The sequence below is a fragment of the Conger conger genome, chromosome 2 (assembly GCF_963514075.1).
Source record: "Conger conger chromosome 2, fConCon1.1, whole genome shotgun sequence".
NCBI lineage: Eukaryota > Metazoa > Chordata > Actinopteri > Anguilliformes > Congridae > Conger > Conger conger.
The window spans coordinates 74,088,828-74,111,335 of record NC_083761.1 but is presented as its reverse complement, the minus strand read 5'-3'; the positions used below and the strand labels follow the sequence as shown (position 1 = coordinate 74,111,335).

At 43.9% G+C, this 22,508-nt stretch overlaps 2 protein-coding genes across 2 annotated transcripts in view; one reads left to right on the top strand and one right to left on the bottom strand.

Moving 5' to 3' along the window:
* Nucleotides 1–4,756: 4,756 nt before the first annotated feature.
* The window catches only part of ncf4 (neutrophil cytosolic factor 4), a 22,114-nt gene continuing 4,362 nt past the window's right edge, over nucleotides 4,757–22,508 (bottom strand). Inside the window, exons 4-10 of the mRNA XM_061222985.1 lie at nucleotides 20,759–20,829; nucleotides 19,846–19,973; nucleotides 18,882–18,930; nucleotides 8,819–8,917; nucleotides 7,295–7,458; nucleotides 6,646–6,711; nucleotides 4,757–6,115 (exon numbers count right to left, since the gene is read on the bottom strand). Of these exons, the coding sequence (XP_061078969.1) occupies nucleotides 5,908–6,115; nucleotides 6,646–6,711; nucleotides 7,295–7,458; nucleotides 8,819–8,917; nucleotides 18,882–18,930; nucleotides 19,846–19,973; nucleotides 20,759–20,829 (785 nt within the window). The 3' untranslated portion in view covers nucleotides 4,757–5,907. The remainder of the gene's footprint in view (nucleotides 6,116–6,645; nucleotides 6,712–7,294; nucleotides 7,459–8,818; nucleotides 8,918–18,881; nucleotides 18,931–19,845; nucleotides 19,974–20,758; nucleotides 20,830–22,508) is intronic.
* Nucleotides 8,771–22,508, top strand: part of pvalb7 (parvalbumin 7) — a 27,190-nt gene continuing 13,452 nt past the window's right edge. Inside the window, exon 1 of the mRNA XM_061222986.1 lies at nucleotides 8,771–8,948. The gene's annotated coding sequence lies outside the window, so the exon portion shown is untranslated. The remainder of the gene's footprint in view (nucleotides 8,949–22,508) is intronic.

The following is a 22,508-nucleotide window of genomic DNA, read 5'->3' as shown; positions in this document are numbered from 1 at the left end:
GCTGACATTGGCTGAAATGCTACTTCCGGACTTTCTTTAAACCTCCTGACTCGACCGTTTTTTTTCCTTTTATTTTTGGTTTCGAAAATAGTTTCAACACTGTTGCAAAAATAGGCTTATTTACACGAAATCAAATTGAACAACAAGGATAGGGGTAATGTGATCACCTTTGTCTAGACTCTAGACACATTCCGCTTTCAGCGGAAAGGTTTTACTTTTTATTAGTTTTATTGAAGATAATGTACTTTAAAGTTCTTGTGTAAATGTAATAATGTGGGTCTGGAACTCCTTGTATTTGGGTAGCTTATATCAAAGTTTGAGAGCTCCAGTGTAAACACTCATTGAGTAATACATGTTGGAGCAAAACCTGTTACAATCGTCCCTGGCCTCCCCTATAGCACTTCTGTAAGGGATGTGACAGAAAGAAACTCGGCATATTGGTTTCTCTGCAGTCTAATGCAGATACTGTAAAACAGGCTATATGATCAGTGTTGTAGCCTAGCCTATATGAGGGTCCTGTTGGATACAAATCCAATTATACTTTGTTACAGCTTATATACACATTCTGTTGCTGGAGGGAGTGGGGCAGTCCCTGTCTCCCTCCAGTCAGTAGTCAACACATGCACCAAGAAAAACAATTCTAAGCTCTGGGGTCAATCCAGTGTTGCCCCCGCCTTCGTGGTTAGGTGGGCTCCTGTTTTTCTGCAAGCTCATGATGATATTTGAAACACATGTTTCTGATTTCTTATCTTACTAGTATTCATGCCCTATGACACACATTTGCTCACGTTGCTACAGTTCAGTGGAAATTTTCACTTCTCTCTACACATTAGTAGAAGTTGGCACATATTAATGCTTTGCTCAAATTACACAGTCAATGCCATATCAGCAATATTTCGTGAGGCAATTAAAATTTTCCTACAGTCCTTGTGTGCCAACTTCTCAAATAAGAAAATCCAGCATCAAAGATATTTATATAAATACACATGCATTCATTTGAACAAATAATGAAATGGACACAAATAAATACATCCATCCATCCATCCATTATCTTAACCCGCTTATCCTGAACAGGGTCGCAGGGGGGCTGGAGCCTATCCCAGCATACATTGGGCGAAAGGCAGGAATACACCCTGGACAGGTCGCCAGTCCATCGCAGGGCACACACACCATTCACTCACACACTCATACCTACGGGCAATTTAGACTCTCCAATCAGCCTAACCTGCATGTCTTTGGACTGTGGGAGGAAACCGGAGTTCCCGGAGGAAACCCACGCAGACACAGGGAGAACATGCAAACTCCACACAGAGAGGCCCCGGCCGACAGGGATTCGAACCCAGGACCTCCTTGCTGTGAGGCGGCAGTGCTACCCACTGCACCATTCGTGCCGCCACCAAATAAATACATGTTCATATAATTTACATTTTATACAGCGAGCTCCACAAGTCTTATACAGTGGTGTGAAAAAGTGTTTGCCCCCTTCCTGATTTCTTATTTTTTTGCATGTTTGTCACACTTAAATGTTTCAGATCATCAAGTAAATTTAAATATTAGTCAAAGACAAGACAAGTAAACACAAAATGCAGTTTTTAAATGAAGGTTTTTATTATTAAGGGAGAAAAAAAACCAAACCTACATGGCCCTGTGTGAAAAAGTGATTGCCCCCTAAACCTAATAACTGGTTGGGCCACCCTTAGCAGCAACAACTGCAATCAAGCGTTTGCGATAACTTGCAATGAGTCTCTTACAGCGCTGTGGAGGAATTTTGGCCCACTCATCTTTGCAGAATTGTTGTAATTCAGCCACATTGGAGGGTTTTCGAGCATGAACCGCCTTTTTAAGGTCATGCCACAGCATCTCAATAGGATGCAGGTCAGGACTTTGACTAGGCCACTCCAAAGTCTTTATTTTGTTTTTCTTCAGCCATTCAGAGGTGGACTTGCTGGTGTGTTTTGGATCATTGTCCTGCTGCAGAACCCAAGTTGAGGTCACGAACAGATGGCCGGACATTCTCCTTCAGGATTTTTTTGTAGACAGCAGAATTCATGGTTCCATTTATCACAGCAAGTCTTCCAGGTCCTGAAGCAGCAAAACAGCCCCAGACCGTCACACTACCACCACCATATTTTACTGTTGGTATGATGTTCTTTTTCTGAAATGTGGTGTTACTTTTACGCCAGATGTAATGGGACACACACCTTTTTGAGACGAAAATCGAGACGAGCCTTAATGTTCTTTTTGCTCAGCAGTGGTTTTCGTCTTGGAACTCTGCCATGCAGGCCATTTTTGCCCAGTCTCTTTCTTATGGTGGAGTCATGAACACTGACCTTAACTGAGGCAAGTGAGGCCTGCAGTTCTTTGGATGTTGTTGTGGGGTCTTTTGTGACCTCTTGGATGAGTCGTCGCTGCGCTCTTGGGGTAATTTTGGTCGGCCGGCCACTCCTGGGAAGGTTCGCTGGAGTCCCAAAGCTTTAGAAATGGCTTTATAACCTTTTCCAGACTGATAGATCTCAATTACTTTCTTTCTCATTTGTTCCTGAATTTCTTTAGATCTCGGCATGATGTGTAACTTTTGAGGATCATTTGGTCTACTTCACTTTGTCAGGCAGGTCCTATTTAAGTGATTTCTTGATTGAGAACATGTATGGCAGTAATCAGGCCTGGGTGTGGCTAGAGAAATTGAACTCAGGTTTGATAAACCACAGTTATGTTTTAACAGGGGGGGCAATCACTTTTTCACACAGGGCCATGTAGGTTTGGATTTTTTTTCTCCCTTAATAATAAAAACCTTCATTTAAAAACTGCATTTTGTGTTTACTTGTGTTGTCTTTGACTAATATTTAAATTTGTTTGATGATCTGAAACATTTAAGTGTGACAAACATGCAAAAAAATAAGAAATCAGGAAGGGGGCAAACACTTTTTCATACCACTGTAAATACATATTGCAGCACTGCGCCTGAATATTAGGCAATAATTCCCAGAATTGCACTATTGTCAATGGACTTTTCTACTGTAAATATTTAATGTACCCGTGGTTATTCTGTTGTGTGATTGTGTTGTGTAAGTTATTCAGTTTAATTCCATGCGTCATTTGTTAGTGTTTTTGGGAAACCATTCTGGTGCTTGCTGTCTCTGTTCATATCCTCCTGTTCTGTTCCCCCTTTGAAATACACTTTCCAGCACTTGCTCTGCAGGCTGATTTGAGAATGGCATTAAGGCCAGTGTATTGTAATAAAAAATAAAGAAATCACTAAACTCTTCCAACTATTTGTTCATTGTGGCTTTGGGTTTCATCATGTAGAAATTACAACACTTTTTATCCATACATTATACTTTCAGGGCACAATAATATTTTGGACAAATGGCTTTCTGATTAGTAAGATCTGTTCAATTGTACTCTTAGTGCAGATACAAGAGAGCATCCAGTATCTCGTCTTGATTCTAGGTCATTATTGGTGTTTGTCACATAAACCATCAGGAAGGGGAAAAGATGTGATCCAAGTAACTTTGACTGTGGAATGATTGTTGATGCCAGAGAGGGTGGTTTGAGTATCTCAGAAACTGCTGATCACCTAGGATATTCACATCAGTCTCTAGAGTTTGCTGTTTTTTTTGTATATATAAAAATGTTAAAAATCCAGTGAGCAGCACAAATGCCTTGTTAATGAGAAAGGTCAGAGGAGAATGGCCAGACTAGTTCAAACTGACAGGAAGGCTACAGCTCAACTAACCATGTTACAACAGTGGTATGCAGAAGAGCATCTCTGAACACACAACATGTCAACCTTGAAGTGGATGGGCTATAGAAGCAAAAGACCATGGCTTTTACCTAGGTTTTATAGCACTGCTTTTATCCGTATTTTATTTTATACGCATGCATATATATTTATTTTATTTATTTTAATTATTACTATTACCACTTGTATTATTACTTTTATTATTGTTGTTATTTATTTTATTTCTTTACAATTATTGGTCTTTACCTGGTTTTAGCCTTGTGCTTACCCTCCTTGATTTAACTTTTATACGTATTTGTGCTACTTCAGCTTTAATACATTTGAATTTTATTTTAACTATTTTCACTGCTATGTATCCGATCTTGTTTGTCGGCTGTGTTTGTTATTGAACCACTTTTTCAGTGTAAATTTGTTGCAAGTGTAAGTACAGAAAAAAAGGAGTGGGAACGCCTTTAAATCACCTCGATCACTGTTTCCTGTGGTTAGTGGTGGGAAAGTGTTTTTAATCTTTACACCATAAAGAGGTTTACCTTAACCTTAATAGCACATCAGCTTGAATCTAATAACCCAGCTAAAAGACCAGTTAGTAAACATTGCATGTGGGCTATCGACAATTTGAATAACAAGCTCTGCCTGTCAGGCTACAGCAACTGGCTGCCATGCAAGGCACTGGCCAACTCATCAGGAGCATTAGGTGTCTTGCTCACGGACACTTCCACACACCCAGGGTGGAAACGAACCAGCGATCCTACGACTGCTCCTACCGCCTGAGCCAATGTCGCCCCACCGACCTTGCAGGTCCAAGTCATGTACCTTAACCGCTACGCTACAGGCCGTTCATAATTTACCCCCTTAAGTAACCCCCTTCTACAGAACTACATGCATAATATTCAGCATATTCTGCAGAGGTCTATTCTGAGGGGTAATCATTGGGTGTTTGTTTTTCAAGAGACAATTACTCTAAATAATACTGAAGCAAAGTTACAGAAGCTCAAAAGCAGTGGAAGTGGAAGCTTTTTTTCAAACCGGTAATATTTTATTGTTTTTGAGGGCTGGACACATGCCAGGTGGGCTTAGAAACACAATGGAACCACAACATGAACCAAATCCATTTGATGACATTATCACCAAAAGTGAGCATTCTCCATTGCTTTTTCTAAGCTAAGCTTGGCGGGTTTCCAAAAAGGCCATTTGAAGACTCCAAAAGGACACATGGTATTATGGTGTAACGTACAATATATAGTACACAAAATTATACGGGAAGTACTTCAGCATTTTCCTGAAATACTCCTGAATCAGTCATAAAAAAACAGAGAAAAAATGACTACTTTGAACAGTGACCTGATTTATATTGCTGAAGTAGCTGTAATGGTTGTGTTCAGAGCAGATGGCCGAGGGCACTACAAATTGTGATGCAAATGTGCAAAAGTGATTTGCCTTCATATCTTGAGCAACTGTGGACTTACATACAGTGGGGTGCAAAAATGCAGGCACTCGTTTAAATGTCTGTTACAATGAATCTGTATGTGATCAAAAGAAAACCTGAACTCTAATGGTAGGACAACAAACAAGAGACCTTTCTGCAAATTTTAAAGCAAGATTGTAAAAAGTGTGCAATCACAGGTCTAGCTGTTCACATGACAGCAATACAACATACTTTAAACAACAAAGACCTACATGACATCGCCATAGGTCAGTCCAGACACTGAAGTTGCAGAGAGGTTGGATATTCCAGCAAGACAATGATCCAAAGCACAACTCAAAATCAACCATGAAGTACCTCCAGGAAAGATGGATGAAGGTCTTGGAATGGCTTAAATACTATTGAAAATCTTTGGCGAGATCTCAAACCTGCCATACATGCAAGGAGGCCGAAGAATATTTCTGAGCGAGAGTTCCGCCAGGAAGCCAAAAGCGAGAATTTAAAGACTCTTAGCTGGCTACAGGAAGTGTCAGAAATGTGTCATGTTTAACACTGTACTAGCTAGATGTCAGGTTTTCTTCTCTTCACTTAAATATTAATTGTAAAAGGCTTTTTGAGCAGTGGTTCTCACATTTTTGCACGGTACTGTATGGTTACCGTAAAATGTGAATACTGTGAAGTTGAAGTCTCACTGAGAGCAGTGTGGGGTCCACCTTTCTCCCACAGTCATTTAGGTGTACACTTAGAATTCTGTATTATACACAGACAGGTCAGAGGCCAGCGTGATGTACAGTTCCCATGGGAACTGGTTGACAGGCCGCTTAACCGCCATTCCGTGGAGCCTGCCTTCCGTTAACATCAGTCCGATGTCCACGTCATCCAAAATACGAATGAGGTCTCCTTCCGGGTCGCGATAGTTCAGCGCTATGTCTTCCAACTTGAACACCTCCCTGAGAGAGAGAGAGAGAGAGAGAGAGAGAGAGGGAGAGAGATGGGAATGAAAGGGGAACCCAGGACACTAATGTGTGTAGAAGACACAGCTGATTAACAAAGCGTTCTTCCTTCAGAAACATAACAACAGCTTTATGAGAGAGAGAGAGAGAGAGAGAGAGAGAGAGAGCGATGATAACTGACAGTGGCTTTCCATAGCATAATAGTTACTTATTCTATACTGTGGACCAGGAACTCCAGGAAGCACCAGTGCTTTTCCACTGCATTTTTAAGGCAGGAACTCTGCACTGTCGTCACTCTCGATCCCGGCTCCTCAAATCAAGGTCCTCAAGGGCAGTGGAGTGGAGGCACCTTGGATTCGCAAGCCCTATTTCCCTACCCATAGCGCCAGTCCGTCATGGAACAGTAATTTCAGTGGGGTGTGGAAACCGTTGATGGTGGTGCATTGTGGGAAAAGGTTCCAGTAGTGAGCAGAGCAGCCAGCAATGGCAGCGCTGGGGCGAAGATATTGGACAAAGTCGTTCTGTACCTCATAAGAGTGAGGAGCTCGCTGTAGGCAGGCTGGGTGGAGAGGTCTTCTTCTACACAGACGTCCCTGTGGCAAAACACAAACCTCTTCTTCAATGGTTTCACGCGCCTCTAAACATTTCTGTGTAAACCCGGGGCACTTTGAGCTAAGGAACCACACAAGATGTATTGTTATATAGGCCGTATTTCAGGATGGCCAAAAGTAACCAACCCTGTTACTGGAGATCTACCATCCCATACAGTATGGTAAGGATGTGAAAATTCATTCCAACCCCAATTTGCTACTCCTGACTAGCAGCTCAACACAGCCTCTAGCTCAGGGGTGGCCAACCTGGTCCTGGTGAGCCACAGGGACTGCTGGTTTTTGTTGTTTCCCAGCACTAATCGATCCATTAAAGCAGTCCATTGCACGGTTAACTCGGCTCACCTGGTTTCTTGGGGCTAAAGTGTTTTTTGTTGTTCAGGTGGAAACAAAAGCCAGCAGCCCCCCCAGGACCAGGATTGGCCACCTCTGCTCTAGCTGTTGAATGAGGTCTTGGGAGTGAAAACCTACAGGATGTTAGATCACTGCAGCCACTGCTGTAGAGGAAGACTAAAGGTTGAGAGCAGGTCCATCCATTGGCCTACCTCTCTGTGTTTGCCACACTCACCTGGTCTCCACGTCCGGGCCCTGTTGGAGGTAGCAGCGGAGGCAGCTGTAGGAGCCTGCCGCGCCCTTCTCCTGCCCCTCCCCTTCAGAGTCACTGTCTGGGAGGGGCTTAATGATCTTCACAAAGGACTTAGGGAAAATGCCTGTCCTGTCCCTCACAGTCCCCTGCGGGTAAGAATGGGGGGGGGGGGGGGGTCTTTATAGCTCCATTATAATCATTCCTAAGGCTCTGCAACATAGCAAACAGTCAAACGAGGAAGTGCAAATAACACAAAAACAGTAACATAAAAACACACACACACCGCACATGCACACACACGCACACAACACACACACAAACACATTTGAGAACAATTTCAAATAGGCTAATGGATTTTAAAACATTACGAACAAAACGACACACGAATCAGTAACTTCAAAAGATGAAATGTACCGAGAGTGTTGCCTGCCTGATGCTATATTTATGCACGAGCATGACTGCATCAACACTGGCCTCTAGTATTTGTGTGCAATCCCCCATCTCCTCCACCCTGGAGTATATTACCCTGTTACCCTGCTGTAATGTGCCACAGCTGAGCCAGAGCAAGCCAACCATACCACTCCTAGGTGGAGAAAATGGACACTGTTCGCTGTGAAACATGTTCCCCCCCTTCCCATCCCTCCCCGGATGCCTCACCTTCATTCTTTCCCATCCTCCTTTCTGCCTTTTTTGCTTTTGTACTTTTTTGTAAAAATTTTGTGCAGCATGAAACCAGGGCAGCCTTGATGAGTTTTTTTGGATATGATTGACTGGCCCTGCTAGAGTTGTGGGCACACCATATTTCTATTCCCCACCCTTTCACTTTTCTCTGCCTTCCATTCCACACTGGTCTCACCTCATCTCCATCTAATTCTCCCTCCTTCCTTTTTGACCCATTACTCTTATCTCTTCTTCTACCACTTCTTGACTTTTGATTCATTTGTGTCCCATACCCTTTTGGCAAGAGTACGGCATAACCGTTTCACTACTTATTAGTTGACAGGGAGGTTAAACTAGAATGCGATTTAACGGTCAAATTGAAAGAGCCAGATTAAAATTTTTACCAGGACACCAGGAAACCCTATTTTCAAAATCCCAGAGCATCCTTTTTTAGCCCGGTGAATGATGACACAGATTTAACAAGACAGCATCTCCTACAGCACAGTGTCCCCATCACTGCACTAAGACAAGTACTGTTACACTTGGTCCAGAGGGAAGACAGGCGAAACAACATGTCTTATGTTTAGAATAGAGGGTGGTTTGGCTTCTGGCTGCTTCTTTGCTCCATCTGTTCTCTACCTTCACTCTCTCCATTTCTCCCTCCCTCTTCATCCTCCACTTCTCCCACTTGCATCTCCTCCTCCTGTGTCCTGCAATCCCTCCCACTCTACATCACTGCATCCCTTCCTATCCCAGCCCAGTGGCCCTCCCTCCCTCCCTCCCTCCCTCTATCCATCTCTCCCTTTCATTCTTCTCTCCATCCCTCTCTCTTTCTCCCTCTCTCACCTCCAGCCAGTCGGCGTTGACTCTCTTGAGCAGAAAGATCACCTCTCCGGCCCGCAGGCTGAGCTCCAGCTTCCCGCTCCCGCTGAAGTCGAACATCGCCTGGGACACACACACACAGACGCGCACGCAGGTAAGAGACGCGCTCCGCAGGGCAGGGGGGGAGAGCGGGCAGGCACCGCGGGGGGAGAGCAGGAGAACAGTGAGGCAGTGAGGAGGTGGTGCTGTTAGCAGGAGAGAGATAGGCTCCCAGGAACTAAGGAAGGACAGAGAGAGAGAGCGAGAGAGAGAGAAAAAAAAGAGCAAAAACTGCTTAATACAGCAACAGAGATGCTGCAGACCAGAGAGAGAGTGAGAGAGGTAAAAGTTTGGTCTTCCATCAACAGAAATAACAGTCTGTTGCCTGGTTATTGATATTATTGCCATTGCTTCGCCACAAAATCTAAGTGCTAACAGCGTGCAAGTGAGAGAAAGAGAGACAGGGAGAAGGGGGGGGAGGGAGAGAGAAAGAGAGAGAGAGAGAGAGAGTTGTGCTGAAACACAGCTGAGCTAGTCACTGCTTGGAGCATGGGATTTAAAGTACAGGGAAGACAGAGTGAGTGGGATGTTACAGCTATTCTTACAGTAAGTGAGGGGAAATGCGTGACAGAGCAAAAAGAAAGTAGAAAATGTGAACGCTTCATCGAAATGCGGTTCGCTAATGGAGTTTGAAAATGACAGCTCTTGTGTCAATTATTGTCCTTCCATGAAATTCCCCTTTCCTAATGCTACATTACTGCTTAACGCTGCATTTTAAGTACAACTGTGAAAACATTAAGGAACCATAAACCCTTACGAATATGCATGTTGAGTCTCAGACAGGTATTGTGTGTGAGGGAGATTTTGAAGGAAGGTTTGTGTGTGTGTGTGTGTGTGTGTGTGTGTGGGAGGGTAGGGGGACATAAGGCACCGGGACAAGAGTTGGTGAGACAGTTTAGCATTAAAAACGCATGACAGAGAGATATGGGGGCAGACATAGACCCTGTTAAAAAGAGCACAGTAATGTAGCCTAGAGGAACAGTGAAGAACCCCAAGCTGCACACTCCACACACACAGGCTTCACTGTGACTCATTAGTTACTAGTACGATAGCATGACGTGCATGTGCGTGTGTGTGAGAGAGAGAGATGGAGATGGAGATAGAGATTAAGAGAAACTGACAGAGTGTGCTGGACGTGTTGTTCTGTGGTATACTTCATGTACATACACGTATGAAGTAACAAGCCCAGTGGTGAGCGTGAAACCGCACGGAACATCGCTCTATGTAGACCTTCAATGAGGACAGAACTTTAGGCAGTTTCTCTTCTAATCTGGTGCCTCTCTCTCTCTCTCTTCTCTCTCCGCCCTCTCTCCACCCCCTTTCTCTCACTCACTCTCTCTTGCTCACTCCCCCCCCACTCTAGCTCTCTTGCTCACTCTCTGTCTCTCTCCCCCCCACTCCAGCTCTCTCGCTCTCTAGCTCCCCCCTCTCTCTCTCTGTGATTGTGCGCGTGGGTGCTTCTGTGCTGCCTCTATTCAGCATCTCTGTCCATCCCCCCACACACACGCACACACCCCCCTCACATATGCACATAGACAGACTCACACTCACTCTCTCTTTCACACACACACACACACACACACACTCACACTCACACTGTCACACACCCACACACACTCACACTGTCACACACCCACACACACTCATACTGTCACACACACACACACACACTCACACTGTCACACCGTCACACACACACTCACACTGTCACACACACGCACACACACTCACACTGTCACACACACACAACCCTGCCCCTCGGAGCCACTGTGTCCCTGCAGCCCTTCCTGGCTGGAGTTAATGAAGCGAGTCCCAGCCTGCAGTCAGATGGGGCAGGTTAATGAGAGCAGGAACAGGGGGAACTGACTGGATTACCAGTCCCAGTCCACCAGAGATCAGCCCGAGATCCTCAGAGCTGCCCACCCAGTGCTACCTCAGCAGGCCCCGATGTATCTGGACCAGTGTGTGTGTGTGTGTGTGTGTGTGTGTACACATGTGGGAGGGACGTATTGCTACAGTATGTACAGAGGATAGTTTGTACGAACTCATGTGTGTGTGTGTGTGTATGTGTGTGTGCACATGTGTGGGAGGGACGTATTGCGACAGTATGTACAGAGGATAGTTTGTACGTACTTGTGTCTGTGTGTGTGTGTGTGTGTGTGTGTAGGTGTACGCACATGTGGGAGGCATGCATCGTGACAGTATGTACAGAGGATAGTTTAAGTACTGTGTGTGTGTGTGTGTGTGCCCATGTGTTGGATGGATGCACCACTATGTACAGAGCATAGTTTGTAAGTAGGCAACTGTGCATGTATGTGTATGTGTAGATGCATTATTTCCATGTGTGGGATGCATAGCTTTGGGCAGATGATAGTACTGTGTGTATGTGTGTGTGTGTGTGTGTGCATGCATATGCCTGTGCGAGCGTGCAGTTTTTTTTTGTACGTTCGTGTGCCCTGTGTGTAGGTATAATCATGCATTTGGAAAGAGTTCACTTGTTTGTGTGGGAGTGTGTAGGTGAGATAGTGAGATGCTATCTAATTATGGTGTGGGAGATGCGATGTGTGTATTTGAATGTGATGCCTTGTGGGCAGCCCTTTTAATAAAGCAAAAGAAAGCACCGCTCTCCTCCTGACGAAAAGGCTACACCAGCAAGGTGAAAAGACTTATTTTCCTGGAGATCAAAAAGATAAGAAGTCAGGACGGAGATGGGCTGGGCTGCATACTGTAATTCCGATTTCAGAGTATGAGTCCTGTCCAACTAACTAGTGGTGTGTGTGTGTGTGTGTGTGTGTGTGTGTGTGTGTGTGTGTGTGTGTGTGTAAACGTGCACTGCAGTGTGTGTGCTGGTGTGTGTTTGTCTGCGTGTAAGCCTATGCGTGTCTGTGTGAGAGAATGTGTGTGTACGTGTGTGTGTGTGTTGATTATAAAAGAATAAAAGCATTTTTAAATGCTAACAACTTTGGCAGAGCAACTGCAACCTCCCAACTCATTTTCATTAAAGTGCAGGTCAGAGTGCAAAAGCACAAGACACCATCTCTACACCCCCACCACATTCCAGCAAGAGTCAGGCCCCTGCAAAAAGACACAATCTCTACACCCCCACCACATTTCAGCAAGTCAGGCCCCTGCAAAAAGACACCATCTCTACACTCCCACCACATTTCAGCAAGAGTCAGGCCCCTGCAAAAAGACACCATCTCTAAACCCCCACCACATTTCAGCAAGAGTCAGGCCCCTGGAAAAAGACACCATCTCTAAACCCCCACCACATTTCAGCAAGAGTCAGTGGGAGGGGACCTGACCATCTCTACACTCCCACCACATTTCAGCAAGAGTCAGTGGGAGGGGACCTGACCATCGCTACACCCCCACCACATTTCAAGAGTCAAGCCCCTGCAAAAACATTCAACGACAAACACATATTTTACAGTCAACTTGATTTTTATACATGCAGCAAACACGTGCGCATGCACACACGTGCACACACAGACACACACACGTGTGTGCACACATAATGCAGAAATAGAACTCTCTACATACTGTATGATCAATACTGGTAGCTTTTACAATATGACAATTAATCCCTCAATAAAAATATTTTCCGAGTACTTAAATCCATTTAGAATAAATTGACAGTGAATTTAGCCAAACTTCTAGCCTCTAGCCATGAGTAGTGCATATATTTTCCCACAATGGCTTCTCAAAAAGGTGAGCTTTAGTTTAAACTGGGTAATTTTCCATGTGGAACTTTATTTCTGCAAATTCTCTGCTAGTGTGGGTTTGTGTGTTTTTATTCACCTTTCGGCCAACTGATAAGCCCCAGTGCTGAGGAAGGGCCTGCCTGGGGAGGCTCTTCAGCTGATAAGGCTCTTGCTGTTTTCTTGTATAGCACATTTTCATACAATGAACGTCAGCCCACATGCCTGAGGAAGGACACTGGCACTTAAAGTCTAGGTGCAACGGTTCCAAGCAGCAGAACAAAGGCCAAGGCAAATTGGTGGTGGTGGAACTTCAGAACTTTGACATTAAACCTTTCACTGCGCATAGCCGCCACAGTGCTAAATAATGCAGGATCTTTTGCAAGACCTTTCGTAACCTATTTCAGCGAAGCATGAGCAATATTGGCACATGCATACGCTTTATCTGAAGATCAAAAATGGCCCTGGTCCTATGGCTATACACTTTGCCCTGGATAAGAGCGTCTACCAAATGCCATTAATGTAACGCAATGTAATTGGGCTGTTAAACACAAAGGTAACGAATAACACTATTGTGTTCATTTAAACATAAAATGCTCATTCAGAAGCTGATTCTAAGTTAACTAAAATGGCGTCCACGCCATTGGAGCTCCACTGCTGAGAGAGGGTGTGGTAAATTCCACCTTCATGCCAGATCTGCAGGTCAGGCTTAGAAACCCCCTGCATTGCTGCCTGATGTCAAATTGGGCACAAGTTACTCTCTTTTCACAAATAAAACACACAACTTTACCTCTACAAAATCCCACGTTTTCACTAATTATCAACATTAAAACATATATATTTGAAACTTTATTCCATAGCAGTATCACTGCCCACCGCTCTGTTGCGTAATTAACCTTGTGTAATAATCCTTCATTAGTCAACACCATTACTGAAACTACTACACTGGTTCCTTTTAACCCTGGCGCTGGAATAATCCTGTGTGCGTTGATTTTTGTTCCAACTAATCTCATGTTATTGAGAACTGGTGTCATGCACACAGATTAAGTTTAGTGCCAGGCTAAACTACACTTTTTCAAAATCATTCTTTTACCGCAGCACGTAATAGAAAGCTGTCCTTAAATTAATATAATTATATACTTATTTTAAGATGTCGTAATAATAATATTTATATAATATAATATATAATATTGCGTAACATGTGGTGGGGGACCTCAACTACTCTATATTTTGGAAATCTACTACAAGAAATAAGGTTTCCATTTTATTTTGGATATGTAATACTTCAGCTAATGTCAAGAAAAGGAAACTCTTGGAATAAAGGTTTGATCAAAAACCAGCATAAGAAGAGGTACTCCAGGACCAGGCTAGAAACCCACTGAGTGAGACCATATACCCCTCTGTGCCATACAAACATACGCGAATATACACAGGCATGAACAACAAGCATGCATGAGAGCATGCCTGCAAAACCCAAACACACGCACACGCACACGCACAGACATGCTTGCTTTCCAGAAAAAATGAATAGAAATAGTCACTAAACTGAAAGTAAAAAGTTCACTAATCTACGCATCTATATACGTTTTGAGGCCAGGTATTTTAAGCCAGGACCAGAAGTCAGAAAGAGTAAACCTAAGTATAGACCGACTCCAGGTCACGTAACTGCAGCAAGAGCCAGAGATTCCAATTAGAGAGTAAACGACCTCTTAAATGAGATTGTTCGCGTACAGTAAGTCAATTGGGAAGCCCAAGAAAGTGGATTGAGACTTCTTTTTTTGTTCATTAAAGTTTTTTAAATGGGATAAAGTGACCCACTTCAGAAGAAGGCTTGTTCTGAGTCTTTAGGGACAAATTACACATGGATAGATTACAGGGATGACAGGCCCCATCTGCTAGAGATGAGCACCTATCTGCAGTATGAGCACCTATGCTGCCACTTATAATGAGCGAACCACAGATATGTGGACAATTCAGGGTCCAGGGCAGGAATACATTGCGATTTTAGCATGCGTGAGATGCAAATGACATAGTTCAGCCTCAATGATCGATTCATGGGAACTCGATGGGCGGGCTTTTCCCAATGGCTCATTTTTACCTCCTTGCTCCTTTCCTTGCTCCACCCACGGAGGACGGAAGAATGGAGGAAACGCTCGTCAGGCAAACGGAATGTCCTTGCCCTTCCAGGCAGCAGGCAGAAGGGAAGAGGTGGATCTACAGGTCGATCGTTTTTATACGTCATTTCTGAAACAATACCTCTGTTTCCTCTGAGCTCACCGCTCCATCAAGGAGAATTTAACGGGTTGGAACGCCCTTAGAGAGACGGCCGACCTCGATGGATTACTGGGTCAGTTGAGGAACGAGGAGACCAGGAAGGGTAAAACAAGCGAGTGGAATAAGCTCAGAATCGCTTGTGAAGGCTTCATTACAGAGGGTCCACTCTAGAGCACCCCCTGGTGGTGGTTCTGTTTGACACACAAAAGAGCCGCACTATGGATATAATACGCGCCTCTGCAGCAGAGAATTGGACCATCTCGCACAGGAAAAGGCCCTATGACAAGCTTATTCACAGTTTGTTTATGGTCAGATGTCAATGGGTAGCGATTCCTCTCCAGAAAATCTTTAATGGTCTTTTTTTCAGATAATGACTTTGCAGTTTGTAACGACTGAAGCCATAATGAAGAATTTACTCTACATTAGGCTTCTTTACTTTCGGCTGTGTGCAGTCAGGCATGCACTGCAAATGGATGAGTTCACTGAATTAGGCCAGAGTAGATTTTTCTGATAATCTTACATTACATTATGGGCCATCTTTAATGTTTTCTTCTTTTACAGAACCTCTACTAACTGAGAGAGCTAGGGTGCAGCCCATGTTACAGTCCCTTAATGAAATGTGTTTCCTGTATATGGCCATATTTCCCTGCACAATATTAATGGTCTAAATTGAATCAAAGCCACTTCCTTTCCATAAAGCCTCTCTTGAAACACCTTTAGTAGATGTCCATGCTCTGCCAAGTATTTTAGGCTGTTCCGGGAAGCACAAATATTCTCAATTTTCTTTTTCTTTTGTAGTCAGGCAGAGACATCAATCCCAAAGACAGCCTGCATGTAATTTGGCGGCATTCCACATGAACCGTTCTTGCACTTCACGCAGTAAAACATAAGATATATAGACGCAAATTAAAGGAAAATCCTGAATAAACGAGTGGAGAAACCTAATGAATGCAGATGCTTCCATACATCATCCACGTGATTCACTCTGGCCTGATCCACAGCACCATGTGAGACCACGGTGTAATGTCACGTACAAGCACTGAGCTCACACATACATAAATACGCCTCCTGAACGCCAATCATTTCAAGCTGAATCCAGCTATTCCAGAATGAGACATCTTTATTTACACTTGCTGACAAAGAACAATGAAAAATGAGAAAAAAGGAAGAAGGTGAAATAAAAGAACAAGAAGTAACGCAGCCGGCTTGCTACAGTTCTTTTCTGGACGTGTGAATAAAATAGTTTGGATTCCAACCAACAACAAGTAACAATACTGCCTTTTTCGTGATGCTGCTGAGCTGGGCCCAAAGACCTACCCAGCAAGCTAAAGCTGTCCTGCATAGACACACCTTCACACAGGCAGACCAGCCGCAATCATCCGTAACACTATAATGAGCTCGCTACTTATGCTACAGCACTCTCTGAGCCACACAGTTCTCTGACAGACTCCTCCCAGCTGGACTCAGTTTCACACTGTGAAATGGGAGACCAAATCAGGCCATCGTACTCTAGTCACTGGCTTCATATGGAAGTATTGCGTGTGTGTGTGTGTGTGTTTGTTTGTTTGCGTGTGTGTGTGTCTTGTGTGTCTGTGCATGCATGAGTGAAATACATGAGTGTATGTGTCTATTTATTTGTGTATTTGTGTATGTGTGTGTGTGTGTGTGAGAGAGAGAGTATATTGTGAGTATATTAGTATGTGTGAGCATGTAATTATTACTCGAAGGCACCATCATGCGCACTTGGTTGGTGTGTGTCGGCGTGTATACAAGCACAGGGGCTGTGTGTGTGTGTGTGTGTGTGTGTGTGCGTGTGTGTGAGAATGAGCAGTGAGGCAGTGCGCATGTCTGTGTGTGTGAGTAGATCCCCTGAGCAGGTGCAAGCAGTCGGTTCCGCTCTGTGTAACTGCAGGCGTGGGGAGAGGCAGACGGCACGATTCCTCTTTATGCTGCAAGGTCACCGCAGGTTTATGTACTGCTGCAGGACGACCTGTCCAACTACTGCGAGTCTGAGTCTGCCACTTCTGTGAGTGGGGTACACCAACTCCCTCTCACAGCACACATATACAACTGCACACACACACAGTCACAAATGCACTCACACACACACACACACACACACACACACAGGCATACACACAGTCACAAACGCACCCACACATACAGTGGAAAAGAGATTTGTCTTTAGCCAAAAACAATAACATTTCTTCATCTTTAAAGCAGTGTTAGCTGTGGGTGATTTTAGTACCTTTAAAAGCAATAGAATTCACACTTACAGTGTGAATTAAAGGTATGCCAATTCACAGGCGTTAGACTACTCTTAGAAATTAGCTTTAATTGATGTGCTTTGTGTCTAAATGGCAAGCAAGAGCAAGTTGCTTCTAAAACACACAAACTCTGCTGACACTGCAAAAGCAAAATACATTTTCGTTTCAAGGATTTTTTTAAATGGCCAATGACCATGGCTTTAAAACTGGTCTCCAACATTCCACTCCCACCCCAACCCCCAAACCCCCCATTCCAGCAAGAACACCTTGAGAATACAAATGGTCTTTCTCCTCTATTTTTATGCAGAGAGCGGTAACTGCGAAAAGCCGACACCAGGAAGAGAGGAATGCACAGTATAGACAGTAGAATACAGTAGAAAATACGGAGAAAAAAAAAGGAAGGGAATAGGTCAAGGCAGCATATTGCCTAATGTCACAGAAAGAAAGGGAGATACTGTTAAAGAAGACGTGTCCCATTAAGAAGCAGGCAGAACAGGAACCTGTAACAGGAAAGTGTCCACATTTCGGGCCTCATTCATCGGAAATTCGTGCGCAAATTTATGTGTGACTGGAAACAAACTAACAACTTCCGCCAGGTTTATGAAACACGACTTTTCTTTGTACCCACGTGTGTATGTTGACAAATACCATAAAAAAAAAAAAAAACATATCTGAAGTGGAGATTTAAGTTCTGTTAATAGAAGTACAACAAGCCAAAAACATACACTGATCAGCCACAACATTAAAACCACCTGCTTAAACCAGTTTTTTCACGATTAAAAATGTCTATCTTAACAGGTGCTCCAGGACCTGTAGAATCTTTCATATAAAGAAATGTCAGATTTGTCATATTTAAAAATGCATGAGATCTAATCCAACATAAATTTAATCACATGCAGTATAATGTAATTTCAATGGCGAGAAGAAGGGTGAAACTGGTGTAGGCGTATGGTGATGCCATGTATTTTTAAATATGGCGGGTGGTCTTTATTTCTTGTTAAAGATGAAAAATTCTACAGGTCCTGGAGTGTCTATTATTAAGATAGACGTCATCATGAACACCAGTCCTTACCAAGATATTAAAATAACAAAACACTGCACCACCCCCCCCCCCCCCCCCCGAACTTGAACTCGCCATTATTGTTTGTTGCTTCTTTTGTGAGCCTCACCAAATAAATCGGCTAGGTCTTTGAAGATGTGCTCTTTCCGAAGTAGGCTACGCCATGCCCCATACGTGTTTTTTGGAATTTATATTCAACTCCACTTAAGCATGAATTAATCAGGATTACCGGAATAAAACATCCTGTTGCGTTTTTATAGGATACGAATAATTGTAATATCCAATTGGCATATTAAAATTATTTATTTTACTGAAAATTAAATATTAATTAATGGAATTATGAAATAACAAAACACGCTTTACAACCATGCGCTTTCATCTTAGCGCACAATACGAACAGCTGAGACCACTCGTGATGTTCAGTCGGCTTCTACAAAAAAACTGACACCTGAAAACTTTGATAAATCCCACATTATTTGTGCAAATGTATTTCCGATTGATTTACGTAGTATTTCATTCGGCTCACGTTTGATATATGACTCCACTCGTGTTTAAGCGCAGTCAGCAGGCGTTTGACAGCCCCCTGCTGGTCACACTGTGTCACTGCACCCATTAGCACTAACTCTAGCTGAGATCGGAAACCATCTAAGCCGGCATAGGTCAGGCTGTCACGTGGAACCGTTTACCTCAGCTCTGGGGGAGGAGAGCAGGTCAGGCTTGGTTTTGACAGTCTTCCTGTGGAGAGAGAGAGAGGAGGGAAGATGGGCGCTTCACAAGCAGATGAGGAAGTTGCGGAAGGCACCAGGACCTCCCAGCACTTCCTGTGGAGAATGGCAGTGCAGAAACCAGGGGAACTCTCAAGTCTGCAACATCAGCTTTCAACGTCAGGGCAGTGCACAGCGGTATACGCTATTTTTAACACAGGGAAGGGCAGGTGCCCTGGAAGTAGTATGCAGATAGAGAGAGTGTGTGGAGCATGCAGGGTGGGGTTGTGCAGTAGTAGAGTGTGATTGGTGGAGAGCAGTGTGGGGGCTGTGCAGTAGTAGAGTGTGATTGGTGGAGAGCAGTGTGGGGGTTGTGCAGTAGTAGAGTGTGATTGGTGGAGAGCAGTGTGGGGGTTGTGCAGTAGTAGAGTGTGATTGGTGGAGAGCAGTGTGGGGGTTGTGCAGTAGTAGAGTGTGATTGGTGGAGAGCAGTGTGGGGTTGTGCAGTAGTAGAGTGTGATTGGTGGAGAGCAGTGGGTTTGTGCAGTAGTAGAATGTGATTGGTGGAGAGCACAGTGTGGGGTTGTGCAGTAGTAGAATGTGATTGGTGGAGAGCAGTGTGGGGTTGTGCAGTAGTAGAGTGTGATTGGTGGAGAGCAGTGGGGTTGTGCAGTAGTAGAATGTGATTGGTGGAGAACAGTGGGGTTGTGCAGTAGTAGAGTGTGATTGGTGGAGAACAGTGTGGGGTCGTGCAGTAGAAGAATGTGATTGGTAGAGAGCAGTGGGGTTGTGCAGTAGTAGAGTGTGATTGGTAGAGAGCAGTGGGGTTGTGCAGTAGTAGAATGTGATTGGTGGAGAGCAGTGGGGTCGAGCAATAGTAGAACGTGATTGGTGTAGAGCAGTGTCAGGTCGAGCAGTAGTAGAATGTGATTGGCAGATGGCCTACACTCTGCGTGTGGGGGGGCGGAGCCGGCGTAGGGTCCTGGGGATCTGCTTGCTGTCTGAATTGCTCTGGTAGAAGAACATCCGCACCACGTCCTCCAGTAGAACATACGTGGGGAGGCTCAACAGCTTCTGCCTCAGCGAGAGAGAGACAGAGATAGAGAGAGATAGAGACAGAGAGAGACAGAGAGAGACAGAAAGAGAGATAGAGAGAGGGAGAGACAGAGAGAGAGTGAGAGAGCCGTCAGCATACAAGTTGCAATGCTCTTATTTACACACACACAATACAAGACTGAAATACTTGTGGAAACTGACATTTATTGGATTTTGCAGTGCAGACACACAAGCCCACACAATCAGACACAAATACACATGCACATAATCTCAGTAAAGTGCATGCAGACGCACACCCAATATCGTACACCCTCCGTGACTCTAGAAACATGTATGTTACTGCACCATCTTCCATTAGCAGGAAGGTGGCTGGCTGCCCACAGACTTACACAAGCAGAGAGAAAGCGCGTCCGCGGGCAGGCCCAGGGAGGGGAGACGCAGTGAGGAAAGTAACAGAGAAAAGAGAAGTGAGAGAGAACTCACAGCAGCTGCTGTCAAACTCAAGAGTTTCAGCACCAGGGCCGCTGGCACACAGGCATGATGCAGATAATTTATCTCTATTTATCTTTAACACGCTACTTTTTCTGCCTTTTGAAATATTCTCAATTACACTTCAGTGAAGTGCGATACACACATCAGTGTAATGGCAGCCTGGGAAGAACACGTTATGGTCTTGGACTTGGTTAAGATGAGGAACTGACTGTGCAGCCCTGACCACAATGGCAGAAAGGCAGAAGAGGAACGAGAATGATCAATGGCGAAATCAACAAGACACACATTTAACTTTTCCTCTTTTGCCTTACCTTCATGTAGACGTTGAGTTCTGGGATTCTGCTTTCTGCTATCTCCTGTTTTTTCCCCATAAACACCTTGCCTATAAAAAAGAACACACATATGCTGACCCGTTTTCTCTCCTGTTTGGCAGAGCAGCTGTAGAACAGATGGTCTTGTTTTAGGATACAGTTTTTTTCATAAGAAAGGTCAAAAAGCATGGGTTCATGCCTACTCGCGTCCGGTTTGTCCTTTCGTGAAAGGCTGAACTAATTAAAACAGGCAGATATAGACGAATACAATGCAGTACACTATAATAGCAAAGTCTCATATGTAAAGAAAAGACTTGCTACATGTAGTTGAATTTGTTTGTTTGTGCATACATTTATTGTGGTACTGCATAAAGGGGAGACCAGGGAACAACCAAACACTTGTAGGTTTCCGCTTAATTAATTAAAAAGATATATAAACAAATATTTTTAATCCAGAAAGAAGATACATGTCTTTGCTATGACTACAGACCACCGGTACACTAGTTCTCGGACATTCCTGCCAATTACAGCCCAGTTGAAAGCAGCGGGAGTCAAACTGCAGCAACATGGCCATGGCGCAAGTTGAAGCGGCTCTGGGGCACATTGAAACAGCATACGAAATGTCAGAAAATTGACTGGAAAATGCTTCGTTTTACTGAGTAAAAGGCAGTGATTTAAATTACATATTTCAAGTCTGTGGCGTTCACACGTCGTCAGTTAGTCTAAAAATATTTTGGTGCAAAAACATTTCATGGTGCAATAAAGCAGAGATTTAATAACTCTTAATAACTCTTCACAAACTTGTCCTGCCACTCACACGAGAAGCCCAATGCAACCTACCTGAAAAATACCGATGTTTCAACATGCCCCGTGTCAGTTTGTGGCCCAGTCTCCCCTAAAAGTCTCAACATGAATCACCGTATTTAAAATACACTGCTGGCGGGGCACACACATGAGACACTGTGAATATGGACCTTATTAACTGCCAAGAGATTCAAACCTCAAGCCAGTTACTAGTTACTATGGCAAGTTCTTTTCTGGTTACAAAACTCCACGGCCAAAATGTGCGTGATATTTAAGAAAGTAGCTTTATTCACACCTTTTTTGTTTCACATTCTTCACTCCAGCCCGTTAAACAGCATTCGCCACAAATGACTGTGCAAGTAGATTTATAGCAGTTTAAATGTTGCTGCATTGTTGGTAGCCACCAGCTGTTACTTTCTGCATCATTCCAACACATTTCTCCAGTGTTGCTGTAGGTACATCACTACAATGTACTGTAAACTGACACTGTAGGAGCACCAGCACTAGAAAATAAAGTTGTAGGTACTGTACTAAAATGTACTGTAAAATAACACTCATTGCTTAGACTTCTGCTACTGTAGCTCATCCACTTCAAGGTTCAACATGTTGTGTTTTCAGAGTGAAGAACAATTTTGTAATGCGTGATTATTTGAGTTACTGTCGCCTTCCTGTCTGCTTGAACCAGTCTGGTTATGCTCCTCTGGCCTTTTTCCTTAACAAGGCATTTTTACCCACAGACAGTAGATGTTTTTCGTTTTTAACACCATTCTCTGTAAATTGTACATTCTCGTGTCAGTAGATCTGTGTTTCGAGATACTCAAACCACCCTGTCTGGTCCCAATAATGGTCAAAGTTATGCATAGAGTTGCTCCCACATGCTAAGCGGATTAGTTACTTGCATTAAGAAGCTGATGTACAGGTCTACATAGTACAGCCGTCTCAGAGT